This window comes from Stegodyphus dumicola, chromosome 11, assembly GCF_044657685.1.
Source record: "Stegodyphus dumicola isolate Sdum_Otavi_A_Nest chromosome 11, ASM4465768v1".
In the NCBI taxonomy this organism is placed as follows: domain Eukaryota; kingdom Metazoa; phylum Arthropoda; class Arachnida; order Araneae; family Eresidae; genus Stegodyphus; species Stegodyphus dumicola.
In genome coordinates, this window is record NC_140778.1 from 143,827,064 (window position 1) to 143,853,286 (window position 26,223).

Sequence of the window (26,223 nt, forward strand, 5' to 3'; positions counted from 1 at the left end):
CCCACTCGGCACTCGCTGGCCGGCTACCAACTCGATCGTTTCCGCACGGACTAACTAGATGAGGCACTCGCACTCTAGACGAGACACACTCACTCGCCCTCTCGACGAGGTACTCTCGCACTCTAGGCGAGGAACACACACACTAACTGACTGCGGACCAGCAGGGCTTATATAGCTTTCGGTTTGTGTTCGAGAACATCCTGGGTTAAACCGGTAAGAATTCGTTCCAAAAGGTTCTCCATCCGTCAATGGTATATCGCCAATTTTGTCTCCAAAGGTCGCCAAATGGGCGATTTCTCGCCAAATTCGGCAATCCTGCCTTCCTTTGCCATTTTATGGCAACCCTAGGCCTGCTTTGCGGGGAAGCTATCTCATCGCGCCTGTACATTCGAAACAATATATTTGAGGCTGATTTAACGAACGTTTGATTAAAGCCTTAGCGATTTAAAAGCTTTGCCCTGTCACTCTGCAAAGCATAAAAGACATATTTTCAAATCTAATCAGAAAACTCGGCGGTATAAAAACATTGAGTTGCTATTCGGGAAAACACAATTACATTAATTTGACTCGAATTTAATCAGCAAACTCGGCTATTTAAGAGAAATATGTTGCCACTTTCCAAAGTAAATTATTTTGAAGTTTTTTATCCGTTAGCAAACCCTAAAAAATTCAGTTTTTCACGCATTAACATGCGCATCATTGCACCACACACATTTTCTTTGTTTTTTGAATGTGGCTTTGTAACAGTCATCGCAAAACATTACTTTCACTGTGAAATCAGTTATGGCACCAAAAACAAAATCGATTGCTCGATCTACACCTCAAGCACACGAAAGAGATAGGATGCTTAGTTATGCTGAGAATGCTTTTGTAGAAGTACATATTTCAAAATCCAGGCCAAATTCCAGACCTTCAGTATTTTATTTTTCAATGTTAAGGAAATGTGTAAATAATGGTAAAAAGAAGCAGGTGTACAGCTTTTCTCTCAAACTAGCTGAAATCCTTTTCTTAATGACAATTTTTAATGACAATGCACTGATTGAAGTGTAGTTGAATACCTCTATTAAAACTGTAATTCAAGTGTCAAATGCTCTTTTCAACTGATCCCATGAACTGGCCAGACGGGTTGAACAATCCCAAGAGAATCTAAAAAAAGAAATAAGAGATATTTTTGCATCAAGAAAGTCACTGCATCATGGGAAGGTAATCTGGTCGGCACAAGACAAAGAGCAACTGAACAAGGAGGTATCCAGGTTTAAGAAAGTGTGGCTTACATACGGAGCGCTGGGCTATAGAAGAATAAAAGGGTTCTAAAAGTGAAAGGAAGCTCCGACGTCACAGGTAATGCACCTTCCTACAAGCCCAAAGCCGAGTAGAATTCGGGTCAGGCTTTCGGCATTATCACGATTTCTGTATGCTCTCCTACTCTCTCTGTCAATTGTGAATCATGTGTGATGGCCAGTCCTAAGCCTGACTTATTGTTTTAGGTATAAGCCGATCTCCACTGATATTATGGAGCTGGTGTTGTATTGGAATTGACTGTTCTTTCAATCTGTATTTGGCCATGGCATTTGCGTCCGAATGGGTGACATTTACATTGTTATTGTTGTTGATATATATTATATAGAGCAGTTTTAATGCTTGAAAACATCGTAATATCACCCAACATGTCAAAGCTGTTATTATATAATTTTCCTACTCCAGCACTGCAAATCTGAAAAACTGGAATATTTTCTACTTTTAATTTTGTTTTACTAAACTTTTTTTTGACTAAAAATTTATTGTCTCAAGGTGTCATGAGTAAAATTTCCTTCTCTAAAATGCTTTCATCTTTGTTTTCCCTTTGTAAGATTCAAAAACCAAACACAAACGCCAAGTATACGAACTTCGCCAAATATGGACTTCGGCGCAGAGGCGCCAGTAAACATTTCGCCAAAAAGGCAGTTGAGTGGAGCGGAGATAAAGAGAGATGTTCCAAAGCCCCCTGAAGATAACAGGAGACTTTTGTGTGTGCGAATTACATTGCCATAGTCCGCCGAGGTTCTGATATGTAAAATTTATCTATTGTATTTTCCAAAGCCCTCTGAAGGTAACAGGAGACTTTTGTGTGTGCGGATTACATTGGCATAGTCCGCCGAGGTTCTTGATATGCAAAATTTATCTAGTGTATTTGCCAAAGCCCTCTGAAGTTAACAGGAGACTTTTGTGCGTGCGGATTACATTGGCATAGTCCGCCGAGGTTCTGATAGGCAAATATTTATCTACTGTAATTTCCAAAGCCCTTCTGAAGGTAACAGGAGACTTTTGTGTGTGCGGTTTACATTGGCATAGTCCGCCGAAGTTCTGTTATGCAAAATTTATCTAGTGTATTTGCCAAAGCCCTCTGAAGGTAACAGGAGACTTTTGTGCGTGCGGATTACATTGGCATAGTCCGCCGAGGTTCTTGATATGCAAAATTTATCTAGTGTATTTGCCAAAGCCCTCTGAAGGTAACAGGAGACTTTTGTGTGTGCGGTTTACATTGGCATAGTCCGCCGAGGTTCTGTTATGCAAAATTTATCTAGTGTATTTGCCAAAGCCCTCTGAAGCCGCATAGCAGCTAGTTTCTGATAAATCAGGGCGCTCCTGTGATACGGCGTAAAGAAGGTGTTTGGAAAAACTTACAGTTTATTGGGGTCTGATTTAGAGGCAGCACTCCGAGCAGACGAGGCATATGTAAGAATGGGTCTCAAGACACATGTATAGATCCTCTCGCGCGAAGTCTAAAAGGGAGCCCAGATTAAGTAGACATCTTAATTTTCGAGAAAATCTAAAGGCTTTGCCTGTGGCAGCCGAAATATGTGTTCTCTACCTGAGAGTTTCTTGATTCGCTTTGTGTTCCCGAAGTTATTCATTAAGATTATATTTAGATGATGAGTTGTAAAAAATCGATTCATTTCAGTCAGCGAACCGTTCTGATCTGATTTCATTAAAAAGCGGTTTCTTCCATTTCTAAAATAAACTTGCCATTTTGAAGATCTGAATATATATATCTTGTTTGTTACTATTTTGAATATTCTTAATATCCATATTTTATTTGTTGTCATTTTGAATATTCCGAATATCATATTTTATTTTGTTTATGTGGTACTTACGGAAAATCTCGTCGACCATTTTTGCCTGTTGAAGAAAAGATGCCAAACTACGCGAATTGTCGCCAAAAATGGAAAACTTCTACAAACACGCTGGGTTTGGTGTAACCTTGATTATATGAGTTAATTATTACTCTTAAGTGATTCTTTTTTTTTTTTTTTTTTTTTTTTTTTCCCCTCTATCACGCATTTTCGAAAAACTAAATGATTACAATTTGACTTCTGCCTAACACAGAAGAGCATGCTGTTGAATGTTTCCAAAGTTATTCCATAACTAATTCCGTAACATAAAATAATTGCTTTTATAGTATATCTCCTTAATAAAAAATAACTGAAATTTTTAATGAAAAATTAAACGTTAATAAATGATAATATAATAAATTTGAAAGAAAAATAAGAATAGATTGTTTTTTCTTGTATTTAGTAAATGTTTTTTGTTTTGTTTTGTTTGTTTGTTTGTTTGTTTTGGCGCGATTGAAGCCGTCTCTTGTGGTCGACAGGATTTTCCCTAAGTACCGTTTATATTTAAACGAATTAAGCGATTGCAAATTATCGGAATTCTACTGCGTAATCTAAAATGCAGTTTTATCGATACATAATACTTATTTTAATATTTGTTCAACGTCTTCTAGAATTAAATTTTATTAGATAAACAATCAAAACTGTCAGCGTCACCATTACATTTTCTTTTGATAAAATGTCCTGTTTTGCAGATTGTGATTGTGGACCAAAAGGCAAAGGCTGCGAGTATGTGAAAGGGAGCAGAAAATGTATATGTGAAAAGGATTACGTCGATTACAAAGGAGTATGCCAAAGTAAGTTTTCGCTACGTAAATACATTATTGAGAAAAATATTAAAATCTCCATAACAAAAGTATGAATTATCATTTTTTACTTTTCGATTTTGGTATTTTCAGGGTGCTCGTGTAAAATACCTGACCAAATTTGTATTTTGAACTGGTCAGAACGTTATTGTAGATGCCCGAATGGATACGCAGAGAAGTATGAACGATGTGCAAGTATGTACCATTTTAAATTTTGTTTTTCAGTTTCTACACATACATACACAAACACTCATGCATACTCATACCACATACCTTAATAATCTCCATAGAAATACTTGTCACGTAATCATTTATACGCAGAGATACGCAGAGAAGTATGAACGGTGTGCAAGTATGTACCATTTTAAATTTTGTTTTTCAGTTTCTACACATACATACACAAACACTCATTCATACTCATACCACTTGAACGGTGTACAGACCCTAACCAGACCTTTATTTTTATAGCCGATTGGCGTAAACAGATATTTCCAATTACAAAAATGCTTAAATGACGCAAAGATTCATGCTTTCATATTTTTAATTTAAAAAAAAAATGGTTTTTACGCATTTGTCCGGTCCCTCCGTTTATATGCAGGACAGTTTTGTATCTCTTGTAAAAAATAAAACGCAGAATTTTGTCAACTGTGCCACAAAAATTGACCGAAATATTTCATTTCAAAATTTGCGATGTCTCACGTCAATTCCAATTTGCATTAAGGGGTTAATAAATAAATTAGAATAATTTCAGGCTAATTTTTTTTTCTTTTAAATGCCCTTCGATGTTAATAGTGTCATTATGTATAATTTTATTATATTTGGTACGCCGGAAGAATTTTCTCACGTGTAATTAATAAATTTCCGAAGTTTAAAAATGCATTATTAATATTTTTATAAATTCTAATTCGTTTCATCTCATTCTTATCCAGGTTCTCATTCTCATTCATTTTATTACTTTAGAATCTGGTAATCGTAAAAAAAAAAATCATTAAAACACAAATATTTTCCGTTTTTAATTAATGCAAGTAATTTTGCAAATTGAGCAAGTACAAATACTGAAATGTTTTATAGAACACGAATATTACAAGACTCCGTGAATAAAATCTAGATTTATTAACTATATATTCATCAATGTTTTTCCTTAATAATCTCCATAGAAATACTTGTCACGTAATCATTTAACAGAAACTTGTGTCTAATAGATATTTTATTTTTTGTTGCGTACACATGCAAAAATTTCGCTTTCAATTTGCGTACGGCTATGGAATATGATTCCCAATTTTAATATAAAATAACTCGGTTAATCTGTGTTTTTTTAAATAAGTGTTAGCTCAAATTAGTGTAATAAATTAGAGCCGTGCATTATATTTAAAAAATTAAACAATGAACAATCTCCATGAATGGGTGTATGTTGATTGCATTGTTAAAAAACAGCGATACGTAGAGACATCAAGCACGGATATTTTACGCGCGAGGTTTCCCTTTTTGTGATACTGCTGTTGAATCGAATTTTATGGTTTAAGTGCGAAGAATATGACACTTAGTAAATAAAAGCAGTACATAAAACGTTAAAAAACGCCTCTTTGGGCATAATATTGTTACGAAATGTAAAGACGCGGTGAGATGGCTTCCCCTCAAAGCAGTTTTAGGGTTGCCATAAAATAACAAGGAGGGCAGGGTTGCCACGTTCGGCGAAAAATCGCTCATTTGGCGACATTTGGCGACAAAATTGGCGATATACCATAGGCGGTCGGAGAACCTTCTGGAACGATTTCTTACCGGTTTAGTCCAGAATGTCCCCGAACACAAGCCGAAAGCTATATAAACCCTGCTGGCCTTCAAGTCAGTAAGTGTGCTTCAACGAAAAGAGAGTGCGTCTCTCATCGAGAGTGTGTGTGCCTCGTCTAGCGAGTCAATCCCTGCGGAGTCGATCGAGTTGACAGCCGGGCAGCGAGTGCCGAGTGGGTTGTCGAGTCCACCGAAGGAGTCGGTTAGTGTATCGCGGTTAGTGCATCGTCGAGAGAGCGTGTTGAGCTCCGGGAAAGACTGAACCGAAGAGTCAGGATCCGTGCTCGTGTGTCGTCGAGTGCATCGTGAGTTGTAGCGTGGAGAGTCCCGAGAGTACGTGGAGTTCCGAGAACGAAGAGTCGGGAGCTGTACTCCGGAAAGCAGATTCGGCTGCTTTGCACGAAGCTGTCTCCAACGTGATAGCCTGATAACCTGAAGGCTGTGTCGCTGATCGTGTCAGAGTATTTATAGTAGATCTTCGACGACTGTAAAACGTGTTTTGGAGCTGTCCTGATAATGCTGGCAAATAAAGTGTGTTTCGATACTTCATAAAGTGTCGTCGTTATTCACTCCAAATCTACACGAACCCCGTACGAACGGAAAGGAAGGAAATAACGTAACAACTGGTGTCAGTAGTAAGAAAAGAGAAATTACGTAACAATATAATATCTGAAATCTTTCAATTTCTTCTGTGTGTTTTTTATTTTGACTAACCAGTACAAAATGTTCTTAAATACAAGTACAGGGACTGAGAAGCGTGTAAAATGTGAAATTTATCTTATTTATCTGTCTTATTTATCTGCTCCTCGCAAATAACGTGCGTTCAGATAGTAAACAAATTAACTGTGCGAACCTTCAACATAACCTCTCTCTCTTTTTCATATTATTCTACCTGTAAGTCTAATTATTTTGTCAGTTTTCGTTTCCTTCAAAAGTGTTAAATATTTGCATAATCGCCTGTAGTAACGCCGGCAATAAAAGGAGGTGCTTTCCTTAGTGGCACCGCAGTTCATTTTAGATTCGAAGTCAGATATATCACATAGGATTTAGCGGAAAAATCAACATTTGGCGCCAAGCGACAGGACATTGTCTGCAAGGTAAGCGACTTTTTTATTTTTGAATCATGGAAGCCTTAAAGTTAGCACGAACTCAATACAGAAGATTATTTAGCAAAGCGTGTAATGAATTTGACAATGAAGAAACTAAATTTAATCAGGAAGAAAAATTAATTAAAATAAAAGTTATTGCCGAGAAAGCTAAAGTTTTGTTTGATACTGGAATGAAAATACGAGAATTAATGTTTAAAGAAATTACAGATGAGACTTTTCTTATTAAGGAAATAGATGAATCTGTATTATATTTTGATAGGTGGAGACTTATGGAGAGTAAACTAAAAGATCTTACTTCTGGTACCCCGAATGTAACTTTAATTGATCCATCTTTTGTTCAGAATAAAATGTTACATTATCCGAAGATTAAATTGCCTATCTTTGACGGTAACGTGAAAAAATGGCTAAGATTTTGGGGGCAACTCCAAAAGATTGATAAAGATCCTACATTAGATAATAATGATAAATTTGCTTATTTGGCACAGGCTATGGAGAAGAATTCTCCCGCAGAGGAAATAGTTAAAAGCTTTCCGCCAACTGGCGATAGTTACAAGAGCGCAATTGAAGCACTGCAAACGCGTTTTGATAACAAAGAATTACTAACGGAGATTTATATTCGTGATTTGTTAACCCTTGTTATTCAAAAACAAGGTACACACTCTTTGCGGAAACTATACGATGAACTGGAATCTAATCTAAGAGCCTTGGAGATATTGGGAATAAATAGAGGCAAATATTGCGCGATATTATATCCATTGGTAGAATCAGCATTGCCGAATGAAGTCTTAAAAACCTGGGAGAGACTTAGGTTTTCACGTAAAGGATCAGAAAGTTTAACCGGTGAAAACGCCGAGTTAAGAGAAAGGGAATCTGACCTTGAGCGCCTTTTATGCTTCTTGCGCGGTGAAATTGAAAGTGAGGAAAGAATTTCTTTAGCAGCTAAATCTTTCAATGTTTTCCATCGATTGGCTCACGGTAATAAGAAAGGGAATTCGGGTTTAAAGATAAGAGAACCTCACTTAAAACCTACGGCAGCTGAACTGTTTACTTCTTCTAATGAAGCTAGAAAAGGCTGCATATTTTGTTCCAGTATAAATCATGGTTCTGCGGAATGTTTTCAGGCGCGTAACTTATCGTTGTCAGAAAGAGAAGTTTTGGTCCAAAGGACACGCTCTTGTTATCTGTGTCTGAAATCTGGACATTCTGTCAAGAGGTGTAGATTAAAAACAGTTTGTTTTACATGCGGCAAAAGGCATCATATTTTTCTATGTAAGGGCCATTCACAAATGAGTGAGACAAGGGCAACTGAACAGCCTCCAAATCAGGCTGAAACACTCGCCAACATTTCTTCAAGGTCTCCTAAAGTTTTGCTGCAAACAATAAGAGTAATAATTAAAAGAGATAAAAAATCTCGTTCGGCTCGAGCTATAATTGATACTGGTTCTCAAAGGTCATATATTCTGCAAAGCGCAGCTCAAGATATGGGTTACAGGTATACGGTAAAGGAATACCTTAGCCACGCATTATTTGGCGGTACAACGACCAGTTTGTGTGAACATAAAGTTTACAAAATTCATTTATCTAATATGTCTGGCTCTTACAGTTGTAATTTTGATGCGTTAAGTCAGCCTGTTATTTGTAATAGTATACCTTCTATTGGACAAGGTGTAAGGATCTTAAGTTTTACTAACGTTTATTTTATTTTAAATCTTTACTATCACTTCTTATTTTCTACTTCCGGCCAGAATTATAAGCGTGAAGGAGTTTATGCAAAGTTGTCTGGCGAACGCCAAGTATTTAAGTGTGGCCTTTTTGCCAAGCAGAAGAGAGGAAGCCGTGAGTTCGAAGCAGGCCGCTTACCTTAGAAGTTACGCAGTTGCTACTTTGCCTTCCAGGCCAGAGGTTTTAATCCTCTTGATAAATTAAACGTATTGTAGTGTTCACAGTCTCTGTGCTACATACGCTTCCTGTTATTATAAGGCCAATCTTATTCTAAAGTTAAATTAGAGTTTAGTTTTATTTTGATATCTTTTAAGTTAGACCCCGAGTGGAGGGTCATTGTATTCCGAAGTACGGAAGTCATTGTATATAAAGAAAAAATAAAGGGTTTTGTATACCCTTCGTCTGTATCCTGTCTACTTACTACAATTAGTGAACATAGCTTTAGTAAGCTCTCTGTTCTAGTCAGGTCATTGTATGTTTCCGAAGAAGGTTAGAAGAAACATTGAACCTGATAGTGGCGCCCGACGAAGAATAACCATGGCCGAGTTTCAAGAAGAACCTGTGCTGCCTGCAGAAACAGCTCAGAATCCAGAAATGCCAGCTGCCGCCCTGGAAGGATTTGGGTATATTGTCCAGACCATGCGCGCTTCGATGAAACCAGAAGCAACGTTTAATGGAAACTCACAGGTAACCAGTTTTTTGGAAAAATTGGATGACCACTTCATGCTCTACCCCGTGCACGAGTTTCAAAAAGTTACCTTAGCTACCAGCGCTTTGAGGGGCCAAGCGCTTAACTGGTTCAAATGTATCGGCAGAAGTCTCTTGGGTCAAGCAGGAAGTCCCACCTATACCTACGAAAATTTCAAGACTGCCCTACTAAAAGCCTTCCCTGTTGTAAGGGATCGTGCGAAATTAGAAACAGAACTTTTCAGTATATATCAACAAAGAATGGAAAACATCTCGAGTTTTATTTTAAGAAAAATTCACGTTTTCAAGCTCTTGTATGGAAACCGTCCGGATCCTGAAATAATTCAAGTGATTTTGCCGAGGTTACTACCCCAAGTGCAAGACTTTATTGAATTGAGAAATCCGACTACACTGGAAAAATTATTTGAGCTAGCAATCCAGTTTGAAAGTAGAAGAACGGCGGACGTCGAAAGAAGACGCCAATATCAACAGCGAAACCAATTTGGTACGCCAAGACTACAGCAAACTCAAGCACATGACTACGGAGAAAAAGCGAATCAGTGGGCAAGGAAACCCGAGCATTCAAAAACAGCCGGCGAACGTCGACAGTTCAATAGCAACCCAGGAAAAAAGTCTCAAGGCCAGTGGAGAAAGAAGGAAAGCACCGAAAGAAAAAATAATTTAAACTAAAACGGATTTCTGCTGACGAGAGGGTGCGGAAATCCGAAGGCCACGAAAACCCCTCTTCCTACAAGTTAAATACAGTAATGGTGAAAAATTTAACTCTTCCGAAGATTGAAGTCTTGGTAAATAATATCCCGGCCACCGCACTCCTGGATACCGGCGCGCAGTGTTCCTGTGTGGCAGAAGTCTTTTTTAGAAAGTATTTTCGCAAATACCGCATATATAATGCGGATAATACAACAGTATTAGCGGCACAAGGAGAACAATGTAAGTGCGTAGGTAAAGTACCTTTGTACATCCGTATCAAGGACGAACAAGTAAAGGTGATGTTTTTTATAGTAAAGAATTTGCAAGCACACTTAATACTAGGAATAGACTTTCTTTCAGACGCACAAGCTACACTGGATTTTAATGAAGCGTCTCTTAAGCTGACGATGAAACCAGTGCGTGTAGAAAAGGTTGAACCGCCGAGGTTAAATCTTGACCACCTGCCTAATGACGAGCAAGATAGAATCCGACAAGTGGTAAGTGAATTTGCTTCCTTATTTAGTGATATTCCAGGATTTACCCAGGTTACTAACCATAGTATTGACACCGGAGATGCATTGCCGGTTCGTCAAAAACCATACCGGTATGATAAGAATAAGGAAAAAATTATAGAATGGCATATTACCGATATGCTACGTAAAAAGATCGTAACGCCTATCTCAAGTAGTTATGCTAGTCCGGTGGTTTTATGTAAGAAAAATAATGATTATCCTTTGGAGCATCCAAAAAGGTGGAGATTCGCTATTGATTACCGTAAATTAAATTCCATAACGAAATATCCGGTATATCCGTTACCGATTATAGAAGAAATTTTAAGGAACATAAAATCAACCAAATTTATGACAACTTTAGACTTAACGAATGGTTATTTTCAAATAGGGATCAGGCCTGAGGACGTGCCTAAGACTGCTTTTATAACCAAGTCTGGCACTTATGCATTTTTGCGAATGCCGTTTGGCCTTTCAGGCGCCCCAGCAACATTTCAGCGATGCATGGACATTGTGTTAAGACCTGTTCTCGGAAAGTCCACATTTATCTATTTAGACGATATCATTATTACTAGTGATAATCTAGACCAACATGTACAGGATTTAAGACAGGTGTTTTCTTTATTAAATGAGGCCGGTCTAAAAGTTAATGTCGAAAAGTGCAAATTTGCAGCCCCTGAATTAAAATATTTAGGTTACAAAATATCGCAAAAAGGGATCGAGACAGATGAATCAAAAATAATCGCTGTACAAAAGTATCCGACTCCAAACACGGCAAAGAAGCTCTCTTCTTTTCTAGGACTTTGTTCATATTATAGGTCCTTTATAAAAGATTTTGCGGCTATCGCTGAGCCATTGTTAAAATTAAAAAGGAAAAAGGCAAGATTCTCGTGGACGGCCGAAGGCAATAGTGCTTTCGAAAAATTAAAACAAGCATTAACGCAAGCCCCTGTGTTGAAATTTCCTGAAAAGGATGAAAATTTAGAAATTTCAGCGGATGCTTCGGATTATGCGGTAGGAGCGGTACTTTCGCAAAATCAGCAGCCAGTGGCATTTTTTAGCCGAACTTTAAATCAAACACAAAGAAACTATTCCGCGACCGAGAGAGAGGCACTTGCAGTTCTGTTAGCAGTGCAAAAGTTCCGAGTCTATTTTGGAAAGGCGCCGATAACAGTATATTCTGATCATGCGGCGGTAACTAGATTGTACTCTGGAAAAAATTTATCCCCAAGGTTAATAAGATGGGCACTCAAGCTGCAAGAATATAATCTGGTAATCAAGCATACCCCCGGAAAGGAAAATATCGTAGCAGATGCCCTGTCACGAATTAAATTAGACGAACAGGGTAATACCGTAAAAGTTGCAATGCTGACAGCGTGTACAATAAATTCCCGAGAAACTGTAATAACCGAACTGGGTAAGGATCCTGAGTTTCGAAGCATTTATGAGTATTTGAAGGATCCTGAAAATTTTAGCCACCAAGATATTGTGGCGATAAGAAATAGGGCGGCCCATTACGAACTAATAGATGGTCTATTATTTTATACAAAAACTACGAATTCCAACAACGAATTTCGACCTGTTATCCCAGCTAGTCTTAGATTAAATATCCTGCAAGAGCTCCATGACAGCCCTTTAGCTTCTCATGCTGGTATTCGAAAAACTACTCAACGCGTACGCGAGGCAGTCTACTTTCCTGAACTGCAAAAGTTAACAAGGGCGTATGTCCAGTCCTGCCCAACATGTCAAGCCGTTAATTATATTAATTTCCGCCCGGCCGGGTTTCTAAATAGTATTAAATCCGAATTTCCAAATGAAATAATCGGCATCGATTTATTGGGCCCTTTCCCAAAAAGTCAGTTAAACAAAAGTCGCTATCTCCTTGTTATAGTTGATCATTTTAGTAAATGGACCGAAATTGTTCCCTTAAAACGAGCCTCCGCGAAATTAGTTACCGATTCTATTTTAAATAAATATATTTTAAAATACGGGGCGCCCCTAAAAGTTATATCGGATAATGGTCCTCAATTTGTAAGTAATATATTTGAAGACATGTGCCAAAAACTGGGCATACGTCATTTAAAAATGGTCCCGTATCGGCCGCAATCAAATATAGCGGAACGGGTCAACAGAAATATAGTGAAAATTATCCGTAGTTATGTTAAAAATTTTCATAAAAGCTGGGATAACTATGTCAAAGAATTTGCTTTCGCCCTTAGGACCGCAAAACATGATACAACGGGCAAAACTCCTGCTGAGTTATTTCTAGGCAGAAAGGTTATAACACCGTTAGATAAACTATTTTACGTGCAACAAAGAGCCCCAGAATTTAAAATGGGTGATATAGAAAAACTAATAAAAGAAGCAAAAAAGAATACGGAAGTAGCACAAAGAAAACAAAAATTGTATTATGACTTGAAACGACGGGGAGTAACTTATAAAGTAGGGGATGAAGTACTAAAAATTAAGCATTCACTTTCTTCAGCACCAGAAGATAAAACTGCCAAATTTTTTCCACGCTTTGAAGGACCATATGTTATAGAAAAAATAACTCACGCTGTTGTAGTGTTAAAGGCAAGAAATGGTGAAACCTGTTCCGCAAACATTGACCAGATAAAACCATTCTATGACCGTAATAAAATGCAAATCTTTTCAGATCTTTTGCAGGATCCGGTACGGCAGACACCGCAGGTACAAGTTCCAGAGGTGGGAAAACGACAAGTACAAGGGCAAGCCAATGAGAGACAGAAGCAAGTGAAAAGAAAATTGCCCCGCGGAAAAATTGAAGGTACAAAGAAAAAGAAGCCGTTCCACCGTCCAAAAAACAGAGTTCACGAACACCCCCAGAATGAAGAAGGGAGAAGGACGACGTATGTGGAAAAGACCGGGAGAAAGGACGGCAACTATAACCCGGCTGTGAAACGGAAGATTGACTCATCCGACAGAACTCTCCGCAGCAAAAGTCGCCGAACTGCGGAAGGGCCATCAGCGGCGGAGGAAAAAGTACAAGAAAAATTTGAACGGCCAACAACGAGGTCCAAGCAGGATCACGACAGAAGTTTCCCGGTTCCACCAAGACCAGCTGCCTTCAAACGGCCAAGACCACAAGCAGAGGACAGAAGGAAGATGTTCAAGGGTGGCCGTAGTGGTGAAAAACGGAAGCTTCCAGAGGAAAGCACTGAAGGGCGAGCCCGTACAAGAAGGAGGATCAACCAAGCTACGGTCTGCAGCACCTTTAAAGACTGGGCCCAGAAAAGGATGTCTGAATATTACAAAGATAAGTAAAATTTTATGTTACTTTACAAACTTAAGTTAATCTTTCATTCTTACTGCAAGTGGCAGATTTCAAGAAGTTTTACCTCATGCGAGGTCTACCTTTATCGCCAAAAGGGCGAGAAATGAGTTGTGACCGATTTTCTTATTATGTTTTTCAATTACTCGCGCGTAAAACTAAAGTTGATGTATAATAGCGTTGTATAAAGACTTAAATATTGTAAAAAGTTATTGTATAAATTTTATTTAAAACATTCTAACAAGAAAGAAGTTTTAGTCTGAAAGACTTTTTGAAATGTAGTATTATTTCAATGTAGAAAGAATTGGCACTTGCTTTGAAAAGAATAGAAGTTAACAATGTACTACTAATGTATGTTTTCAAATGTGTAAAATTAACGGCATCTTGATACGTTCTTGTATACATGTGAACTGTTATTTTGAATGTTAAGAAATACCGTGATATGGTAAAAGTGAAAGTAATGTTAAAAATTTGTTATTCGTGTGACTGTAAAGATTAAATCATGGTGAATAGGTGTTAAAGGTTGAATGATGTAGTTAGGCTCTCTGACGCTACACTTTAGAGTTAGCCACTTTCAGAATAGTACCTCAGGGTCTAGAGTTGAAATTAGGGTGTGTTAAGAGGTCTCGTATGTTGAATTTTAACACGTTAGTGTTTTGATTGTAGGAGGAAGTGTTGAACACATAGACAGAAACACATTCGTGTTTGGTGTTTTTACAACACATGTCAGAGAGCACGGGGAGAGATAATTAAAATAGTCATGAATGAAATAAGAATGTTAAGAAAAGTATATTCTATATGTTATTTACAATGTCATTCTGTAACATTTCATTAAACTAGTTTTCCTTCCAGATCTCTGGAAGGAACCAGAATTGAATAAAGCTCCTGTTTTGATGCAGTACAGATGAAAAAGAAAAAAGATTGTTGTATATTCCGGGAGCTGCTATTGTAACAAATTTCTTTCTTTTAAAATTTTCTAGTTTCTAGCTAAGTTATGACTGTAAAAGGTTGGCCTCGCGTTAGTTTCTAGAGCTAAAAGTTTTCAACAAGGTCGTTTTAGACCTCAGGTTCAAACTAATTAACTCTGGCGGGAAGTATGTAAGGATCTTAAGTTTTACTAACGTTTATTTTATTTTAAATCTTTACTATCACTTCTTATTTTCTACTTCCGGCCAGAATTATAAGCGTGAAGGAGTTTATGCAAAGTTGTCTGGCGAACGCCAAGTATTTAAGTGTGGCCTTTTTGCCAAGCAGAAGAGAGGAAGCCGTGAGTTCGAAGCAGGCCGCTTACCTTAGAAGTTACGCAGTTGCTACTTTGCCTTCCAGGCCAGAGGTTTTAATCCTCTTGATAAATTAAACGTATTGTAGTGTTCACAGTCTCTGTGCTACATACGCTTCCTGTTATTATAAGGCCAATCTTATTCTAAAGTTAAATTAGAGTTTAGTTTTATTTTGATATCTTTTAAGTTAGACCCCGAGTGGAGGGTCATTGTATTCCGAAGTACGGAAGTCATTGTATATAAAGAAAAAATAAAGGGTTTTGTATACCCTTCGTCTGTATCCTGTCTACTTACTACAATTAGTGAACATAGCTTTAGTAAGCTCTCTGTTCTAGTCAGGTCATTGTATGTTTCCGAAGAAGGTTAGAAGAAACATTGAACCTGATAAAGGAATATGGCTTAAAGAGCTTTCTGACTGTGGAATAAGTTTTAACAGATCGTTTAGAAGGACCCATAGAAATTTTAATAGGAGCCGATGTTGCAGGACGATTATTAACGGGGAATCGTAAACAAATTTCAAACGGTCTTGTAGCTATTGAGACAAAGTTAGGATGGACGGTTATGAGAAAAACCGGGAAGTTGAATAGTGAAGGTTCAACATTCTTAGTTACTTCAATGTTGAATAAAGAGGCTTGTATTTCTGATTTATGGGCCCTCGACTCGCTTGGTATTACGGACCCATCCGAACAAAAGAGTAAATTGGAATTGTATGAGGCTACCAAACAACATTTTCTTGATACTGTAAAAATAGAAGATAACCGCTTTGTAGTGTCTTTGCCTTGGTTGGAAGGGCACCCTCCCCTGTCGGATAATTTTGAGTTATCGCTTAAAAGGTTGCACGGTACGATTAGGCAACTTGAGCTGGATAATCTTCGCCAAGAGTATGAAAATATATTCCAAGAATGGCTCAAAGAGGGCATAATAGAGGAAGTACCCGTAAATGAATTAGATTAATCCATCATTATTTGCCACATAGACATGTTGTTAAGGAACATAGTACTACGAAGTTACGGCCAGTATTTGACGCTTCATCTAGAGCAAAGGGTTCTCCGAGTCTCGACGATTGTCTTGAAAAGGGATTAAACCTTATTGCATTTCTTCCTACAATCTTAAATAGATTTCGCCAAGAAAAAATAGGGGTTATTTCTGATATTCGTAAGGCCTTTCTAAAGGGTGAAGATGGCTTGAAGCATTTTCGTCATTGTCGAGTCGTATTTGGTGTAACCAGTAGTCCATTTTTACTTGGAGCTGTTATTAAATATCACCTAAATTCAATTTTAGATGAAAATGATGCAGATGTAAAATATCCTTCCAACATTATTGTTAAATTAATGAATAGTTTCTATGTTGATAACTGTGTAACAAGTGTCGGAAGTGAAGATGAATTACAGCGCTTCATGAAAGTATCTTCAGATGTTATGGCAGAACGAAAATTTGAATTACAGGGTTGGGAATATACCGACTGTAGTTTAGAAACCGAAACTATTGCGAATGTATTAGGTTTGTTATGGGAAAGACAAGGCGATACTCTTCAAATAAATGTTGCTAATTTACAAAATCTTTGTTTCGAGAAAGTTACGAAAAGAAGTATTTTGGCAATAGCCCATAAAGTATTTGATCCCATCGGTATAACATGTCCAGTCCTTATATTACCTAAGATGTTATTACAGCGTACATGGGAAACAAAAGTAAAATGGGACGAAGAAGTTAAAACTGAAATTAAAAGTAAATTTTTGAAATGGGTAAAAGACATTTCTCTTTTGAAAAACATTAAAATTCCAAGGTGGATACGATATCAGCCAAAACAGTGTTCAATACATGTTTTCTGTGACGCCAGTCAAACAGCGTATGCGGCAGTAGTTTTCATTCGTGTAGAACAACCTGAATCAGTTAAAGTCCAGTTGCTTCAGTCTAGGTCTAGAGTTTCCCCTTGTGGTAAAAAGGAAACGACTATTGTAAGATTAGAATTGTTAGCAGCAACTATTGCATCTCGTCTTGCTGCAGACGTTCTAAAAGACTTTGAGGACAGAAGTACATTTTTCTGGACAGATTCAACTACTGTCCTTGCATGGATAAAAAGGGAAGAACAATGGGGGACATTTGTAGAAATAGAGTACAGGAAATAAGGCTTTTGACACGTGTGGAGGATTGGAGGCATATACTTGGTCACCTTAACCCTGCAGATCTTCCAAGTAGAGGGTGTTCAGTTCGCCAACTCTCCCGGTCAAAATGGTGGGAGGGTCCGAGCTGGATTTTAAAATCCAAAGAAAATTGGCCGAGTGCCGTATTTATAACTGATGAAGCGGAAATAGCCAGCGAGAAAAAAAGGCAGTGGTTTCATCTCTAGTGTCTACTGAAAGGTTTAGTTTGAGTGAGCGATTTTCTAGCTATCGAAAAACAGTTAGAGTTGTTTGTTGGATTCAACGATTTTTCTTTAATTGCAGAAATAAGAAAAAAAGGAAAGGTGAACTCACTGTTGATGAAATTGATTTTGCAGAAAAGGTTGTTATTCGCTTGATTCAATCGGAATCTTTTCAGGATATAGAAGACGCACGCTTACAAACTCTTAGTCCATTTTATGATGCGGAAATTCTAAGAATTAAAACTGGTGCGTTTCGAAGAGATGACACTTTAGAGTTTAGAACACCTATAATATTACCAGGAGAACATCCATTAATTAGGAATTTAATTATGGAAGAACATAAAAGGAAAGGACATGCAGGTGTACAATATATACTGAATACCTTAAGGGAAAGGTTTTGGTTGTTATCTGGCAGAAGAACTGTGCGTTCTGTTTTGAGTAAATGCATTACTTGCAAAAGATATTCTGCTGTACCTGTTGACCACATATCAGCCCCACCGCCAATAGAGGGAGTAAATGATTCAGCAGTATTTCAAGTAACGGGTATAGACCTTTGTGGTCCTTTATTGCTGATAAACAAAGAAAAGGCATGGATTTGTGTTTTTACATGCGCCGTTTATAGAGCGGTCCATTTGGAGTTGCTGACTTCTCTATCTACAGAAGTGTTTCTTCAGGCTTTTCATCGGTTCGTGTCGCGAAGAGGTAAACCCACAACTGTGTACAGTGATAATGGAACTAATTTTGTAGGAGCTTCAAATGCATTCAAATTAATAGATTTTGAACAAATTAATCGGCAGGCAGCCAATGAGCGAATAACATGAAAATTTATTCCCCCTGGTGCTCCATGGTGGGGTGGTTGGTGGGAACGTCTGATCGGAATGATGAAGCAAGTCCTTAAAAAAGTTCTTAAACATGCTTGTTTAAATTATGAAGAAATGTGCACGATACTGTGTGACTGTGAAGAGATTCTTAATGACGACCGTTGACAGTAATTCCTTCCGATCCTGAATTTAAAGCTTTAACTCCTGCCGACATTTTAAAAGAAATTAGAACTAGTAGTTTGCGGGATATAAAATACGGTATTAAATCAAGTAATTTACAAAGAAGATTTCAGTATATTCAAACTGTACGAGAAGCATTTAAAAATAGATTTCGTAAAGAATATTTGGGAATTCTCAAGGTTTCGCATAAAAGAGCTGAAAGGAAAGTTACTATTAAATTAGATGATATTTTTCTGATCGGTAGTAGTGACAAAAGACTTTTTTGGAAACTTGGTCGTGTCATAGAACTACTTCCAGGACCTGATGGAATAAATTGGCTTGCAAGAGTAAAGACCCGAAATGGAACTTTGCTTAGAGCGGTTCGAACTCTGTATCCTTTAGAGGTAGCGCAAAATGATGTACCCGTGAAGCTGCAGAATGAAAAACAAGATTCGTTGTCTGAACTTAAACTCGACGTAGATGATAAATCTGTAAGACCTGTAACAGGATCCGGTAGAACTGTAACTCCGCCAGACAGACTGGCATATTAAGGCTCTTTGGCATTGTTTTACTTTGATGTGAAAGTTGACTTTTTTTTTTTCCTTAGGTGGAAGGATGTTAAATATTTGCATAATCGCCGGCAATAAAAGGAGGTGCTTTCCTTAGTGGCACCGCAGTTCATTTTAGATTCGAAGTCAAATATATCACGTAGGATTTAGCGGAAAAATCAACAAAAGACTTCTTATTGGGTTGGATAGGATATATTTCATTATGAAAACTTAAAGCTACATATCTTCGTATGGGAGTATCTGGTTCGTAGTTACGTAATATTATTACGCTATTACGAAACACCAGGCCTGTTAGTTAGGATAACGGGTCTTTGAGAGATTCTTTGTATATACCGTGTATAGGCATAGCAGGTTTTGTACATGTATTAAGGTACCGATACAAGATCACATTTACATGTATGAGTACTTCTCTTCTTGTCAATAATTTTTATATGAAGATGATAAAAATTTCTCTGTGTTGAAATAAAATGAGAAATTTGAAATTTTGTACCACTCAATTTAAGATTTGTTTTGAAATACATTTCTCATTTGCTTTTCTTTCAGGTTGCGTCTGTGGACCACATTCAACATCTTGTTATTTCAGCATTGGGAGGAAACGATGCGTTTGCGAAAACGGCTACAAGCATAGGTTTGGAGGATGTGAGAGTGAGTGAAAACTCTCTGAAATATTAATTAATAATAATATTAATAAAATTAAATATTAATTAATAGTAAATTAAATTAATATTAATTATAAAGTATTAATTAATGATGTAAAATATTAATATAAATTATCTTAATATTCTACAAAATTTACAACAAATCTAACAGAGATTTCTATTTCACGACATTACCTGAAGCATAAAAAAGTATTCCTAAAAGGAATTCTCATCTCACAAGAATTGTGAAATTTCTAACGTTCAAAACAAAGCTTGTTTATCAAATTTTGATGATATGTTTTACAAGTTATATATTGAAGATATTGAAAACTACATTAATTTGTGAACTATGATTACCAGATTTCCGTGTGCTTTAGAAATTTTAAAAATGAGATAAATTGAGCAAAATAAAGCTAACAGTTCCTTCAATTCTCAAATGCTATAATATTTATAAAAATTGCATGCTTAAAACTCAGAAGGGTTATTCTAAATACCCATGTATTATTATTTTGTAGGATACTTCCAAAAGATAAATTTTAATCAAATGTTTTGTGATTATGCAGAGTTTATTACATAACTCTAATTTTCGTTTCTTTTAAGTTTATTTTAGAGGTTATTACATACTCGTAATACGTATTTTGGTTTACATATACCATATTCCCAGTTGTGCATACGAGTCAGTTTCCCTTAGAAAATCCTCCACGAAGGCATCCCATCCCTTAGGCAGATAGCCCTAGTGTTCTTTGCCATAATTAAGCAAACCAAACCATACCATCAGTATCATATGCCAATATTACATACCATAATCCATGCCACTATTGCATACCAGTATTATTTTTTGTTACCTGTTACATACCAGTATTAAAAACCAGTAAAATTTTCTTTTTTCATATACCATACAAGTAATTTTCCTGTTATCTGTTATATACCAATATTTCAAACCAGTAAGATTTTCTGTTACATATACCATACCAGTATTATATACTATATTATATATCAATAGGTGCATACCGGAAATTTTTCTGCTACCTGTTACTTACCAATATTTTATACTAGTAATATTTTTTTCTGTTACATATACCATACCAGTATTACATACTAATATCACAAAGCAGTAATATTTTTTGTTGAATAGTTGAAAATAGCTAAATCATGATGACAATGTAGTAACAGGTAAGATATGTTAATAATATCTTTACAAATGAAAAACTTCTTTTTGATTCATAGATATTAGTAAAATAATTAAGCTTTCTCTGTCATGATAAAACATGAAACGCAAAGAAGAGATAGTCATTTCCTAACAGTAATAATATTATACATGTTCCGACTTCCTTCGGACTCCCCGAGCCAAGTCCCAACTGAACAGCCCTGATATCAGGTGCGGAGTTGGCAATCCAGTTAAAAGTCGGCTTGAATAGGGTAATTTGTTTCATTTATCGACACACGAGTCCCAAGTACACGGATCAATAGACTTCTTAAGTTCTCTTAAACTCCACCGCTGAACGGCTCAAGCGCATCACCACTTCCGGGGTTCAGCAACTGTGGCGGGTTTGGGATGCCTAAATGGTTACAGCCGAAAACATCGCAGCAAAAACATCGCGGACGAAAACGTCGCGGAGAAAACAACGCAAGGCGAAAACGTCGTGCTACAAAACATCGTGGGAGAAAACATCGCAAAGAGAAAACATCGCTCTTCTAAAACATCGTGGTACAAAACATCGTCGTCGAAAATAAAGCGGTTCAAAAACTTCGCAGTTTAAAAACATCGCCGTCGAAAATATCGTGGTAAAAAATAAAGTATCTACAAATCATCGCATGACGATAACATCGCAGACATGCTGTTTTCAGGCTTTAATAACTGTAAATGGATATTCCCATAATGATTTGTGAGCGCAAGTGATGTAAGGAAGGATAATTTTTACTTTCACATTTTTTTATTAACTAATAAATTTTTGCTGAAAAAATAAGAAGGAAACTTAAGCATAGAAAATTAAATGCAACTTAATAGATCATACTTTTTATGAAAAATTACCTGTAAAAACTTTATAAAAAATGATTTATTAATGGTCTTTGTTAGTTAACTATGTCGGTTTAAAATTCTATTAAGTGCTATAAGTTGCATTAATTTTCTATGCTTAAGTTTTCTTCTTATTTTCTCAGCAAAAATTTAATATTTAATGAAAAATATGAAAGTAAAAATTATCCTTCTTTACATTTTGCGCTCACAAATCATTATGGGAATATCCATTTACAGTTATTAAAGCCTGAAAAAAGCATGTCTGCGATGTTATCGTCATGCGATGATTTGTAGATACTTTATTTTTTACCACGATATTTTCGACGACGATGTTTTTAAACTGGGAAGTTTTTGAACCGCTTTATTTTCGAAGTCGATGTTTTGTACCACGATGTTTTAGAACTGCGATGTTTTCTCTTTGCGATGTTTTCTCCTACGATGTTTTGTAGCACGACGTTTTCGCCTTGCGTTATTTTCTCCGCGACGTTTTCGTCCGCGATGTTTTTGCTGCGATGTTATCGGCGGACACCGCCTAAATATATGATTGGTCGTCAGTTTGCTCCAACCAGTACTACGGCCAGTACAACCAGTACTAGGACACACATCCATTATCCAGCCACCTCTCTGAGTACAGAATTATAACCTCTCTGCTCATCAGAGATTCCATCACTCACTCTAGTGAACCAACCCTCAGGTGATATACAGGCACATTGTCTTCGCCTATTCCCGTTGGTCGAATCGTATGAAGCAATCTTCTCTTGGGTTCTGCAACCTTCAAGTTAGTGGTTTTATACCCCAGACTCGCTACTATCATAATAAAATACTAAGCCAGTGTATGGAACCCCAAGAAAATAGCTAGTGATCTGGAGACTAAATGTAACGAAATGAAATTTTGCAAAAAGTTAATTCCGAAAATTTTGTGATGCTTGGTCTGTCATGGTAAGCAGAAAGTATGTAGCCTTTTTGTGAAATTGCCTTGTAATCTGCCAACGTCTATAAAAGGCATGAGCCTGCCATTGAAAAAAATCACCTAAATATTTATTATTTTACCATTGAACGTCATTTCCGAAAATTTCTATAAATAGTGTTACGAATTTGGTATTTAAAAAGATAATGTTAGTTCAATTATAAATTAAATGGTTTTATTTCTCGCGCAGTGCAGCGCGTGACGAATATTAAAAGAAAGCTAAGCCGGAAAATTGAAAATACAAGAGCGCGTGCATTAAATAAATAAATACCGTATTTACGCGAATCTAATGCGCATCGTTTTTGGCCAAATGTAGTATTCAAAATTGGGGTGCGCATTAGATTCGATGGCGCATTAGATTCGAGTGCAAAGTTCGCCGATGACGTCAACCAAATTTCTCGACTACATTTACCGTTACATTTATCGTTGACACATTATTGCATAGAGGATACAAACTGCAGAGTACGTAGTCACGAAATGGAGGGCAAACAGAGAAGAATGTCATATGACGCTACTTTCAAACGTAAAGTAATTCTTTATGCTGAAAAAATGGCAATAGAAAGGCAGGGAGAGAGTTAAACGTAGCTGAGAGCAATGTTCGCTTGTGGCGGCAACAGAAATTGGCACTGTTTGCAACTAAAGCTAGTAGAAAGAAATTCACTGGCCCTCGCAAAGGAAGACACCCTAAAATTGAAGAAAAAGTTTCGGAATTTGTACGTGAAAGGAGGAAGAATCGACAACCTGTGACTAGTGACACCATAAGAAATAAAGCAAAAGAGGAGGCTGAAGTTCTTGGAATACCGAAACAAGAGTTTAAGGCTAGCAGGGATGGGTGGATCGGTTTATGAAGCGGATGGGTTTATCTCTAAGACGCCATACAACAATATGCCAAAAGCTTCCTGCAGATTATGAGGGAAAACTACTAACATTTCAGCGGTATGTCATCACACTTCGGAAGGAAAAGAATTTTTCAATGGGGCAAATTGGCAATGCTGACGAGACGGCAATTTGATTTGATATGCCTCGTAACTACACCATTACGGAGAAGGGGACTAAGGAAGTTATCATCAAAACTTCGGGATGTGAAAAACAACGCGTAACAGTGATGTTGGCAATAACAGCAGACGGGTGCAAACTTCCCCCTTTCTTAATCTTCAAACGGAAAACATGCCCTAAAAGCCCTAAGAATGAAAAGCTGTTCCCAGATGATGTCCTGATTCGAAACCAAGAGAAGGGGTGGATGACGGAATCACTAATGCTCGGATTGGCTCCGAAATGTATGGAAACGCCGTCCCGGTGGGCTCTCTAATCCACCATCAATGCTTTGTCTGGACGCATTTCGTGGTCATCTCACCGACGACGTAAAAAAGAAGATGCACAGCCTAGGCAGTGATCTTGTTATCATTCCTGGAGGGATGACGTTTGTGTTACAACCCCTGGACGTTAGTATAAATAAACCTTTTAAGGGGTACGTTCAGGCGGAGTACGAAAAATGGTTTTGTGAGCCAAACCGTGTATTGACCCCGACAGGAAAAATTAAGCGTGCTGCACCGCACATTGTTGCACACTGGGTTTCTGCTGCCTGGAAAAGCATCGAAGCACCAATGATTGTGAAATCTTTCAAGAAATGCTGCATTTCAAATTCATTGAATGGCAGTGACGATGACGTGCTCTGGAGCGCCGAGGATGACGATGACGATGATGAGGAAAGAAGAAATGAATCTGCTTCTGACGAAGAGAGCGGCGAGGATTCCAGTGATGAAAAGATTAGTGAATAAAGACGTTTACTATTAATCACTGATTGTAGAACCTGTTAGCTAGATAGAAATGTTACGATTTATTTCATGTTCATATTTTACTATAGGTACCGTATATACGGTAGTGCTAATTAACAATGATTGTTTCACATGACAATAGCCCACTAATAGGTTAATTCTATGTTCTGCTACTTTATGTATAAATCCATTGTTGTATAAAATATGGTATCTAAATTTAAATAAAATTATCATACCATTAATTGATAGTTTATATACAAATCCATTGTTGTATAAAATAAGATTCAATAAATTCCTCATATCATTGATGCGCATTACATTCGCCGACAAACAATTTTTTTATTATTTAAAGTTTTAAAATGGGGATGCGCATTAGATTCGATGGTGCATTAGATTCGCATAAATACGGTATCTCTTTTTGATTTCGAGAAAGTACTGGAAAATTCTAGCGCGTGATTTTAAAATCTTATAAAAAGAGGAAAACATCTCAGTTTGTAGTAGTTGCTTAATTTGTTGTTGTTTAGAAAACTACTGTTGTTGATTGTAGCGAATTCGCGGATTAGCGTTCTTTAGCTGTTTTGAATTACGTTCTATTGGACATTTGAGTAGTTAAAAGAAAACTACTGTGAGATATTGTAATACTGCGTGATAATTTGAGAAAATTTAAGCATTTTTGTTGTGATAATAATAAATTTTTGTTCATTTTTCATCGGACTTGTGCATTCATTTAGTAACGAATCCGTACGCACGCAACAATTTTTGGTGTCAGAAGTGGGATTTGAATGCCAATCACAAGAGCGATGGAAGAACAGTTAAAACAATTCATGGTAGCCTTTGCTACATTTAAAGAAGAAATGAAAGACTCTGTTAAAGAAGAAATTAGGTCCGTTAAAGAAGAAATGAAGTTGGGCCAGGAATCTGTTAAGGACGAAATGAAAGCCGTTCAAGCTGGTCAAGATAAGATTGAAGCAGGTCAAGAAGAAATGAAAAGAGAGATTACCTGCATAATAGAAAATAAATTTGAAGCTATGGAAGGCAGAATTGACACAGCTGAAAATAAAGTTGGACTAATTGAAGAAAGAGTTTCTTCGGTGAAAGAAGAAATAGAAGAAAGAGTTTCTTCTGTAAAAGAACATATAGAAGGGAGAGTTTCTTCTGTGGAGGAACGAATTGAAGGAAGAGTTTGTGCCGTCCAACACCAAATCGAAGAACAAATTGATGATAGAGTTTCTGCAGTTGCCAAAGAAATGGATACTTTAAAGAAATTCGTAGCGTCGGCAGGGACCAGGAGTGATGATTTTAAATTCTTACCAATGCCTGCTCGTCCACCTCTGAAGCTATCCACATATGATGGGAAGACCTCCTGGCAGGTGTATAAGACACAATTTTCTATCGTGGCGGATGCGAATGGATGGGATTCCCAAGCTAAGGCCTGTCATCTCGCCGCTTCTCTAAGAGCCGACGCAGCGAATATCCTTCAGACTCTTCCCGAAAACAAAAGGTTAGATTTCGAAGCTCTGTCCGGCGCCTTGGAGTTGCGCTTTGGGGAGAAGTGTTTAAAAGACTACAGCAGGCTCCAATTAAAATCTCGTCAACAGAAGCCTACCGAAACACTTCATGAGCTCGCCGCGGATGTTGAAAGGCTGTCCCATCTCGCCTTTTCGGAATGCCCGACAGAAACAAGGGAAATCCTGTCCTTGCAATACTTTATCGACGGCATCCGAGATACTGAAATACAGAAAGCTCTACGAATGGCGGATGTAAAAGATTTAAAAAGTGCTCTAGTGTACGCCATGAAATTTGAGGCAGCCCAGCAAGCCACTCGTCGAGACCGCCACCCAGTCAGAGCTGCTCAAGTCCAG

The 26,223-nt window shown here is 37.3% G+C and overlaps 1 protein-coding gene across 4 annotated transcripts in view; it reads left to right on the plus strand.

The window, feature by feature from the left end:
- Window positions 1-26,223, plus strand: part of LOC118192536 (uncharacterized) — a 104,017-nt gene that overhangs the window by 4,936 nt on the left and 72,858 nt on the right. For all 4 annotated transcript variants that reach the window (XM_085827284.1, XM_085827283.1, XM_085827281.1 and 1 more), the window contains exons 2-4: window positions 3,845-3,946; window positions 4,049-4,150; window positions 19,508-19,609. In XM_085827284.1, the coding sequence (XP_085683410.1) occupies window positions 3,845-3,946; window positions 4,049-4,150; window positions 19,508-19,609 (306 nt within the window). The remainder of the gene's footprint in view (window positions 1-3,844; window positions 3,947-4,048; window positions 4,151-19,507; window positions 19,610-26,223) is intronic.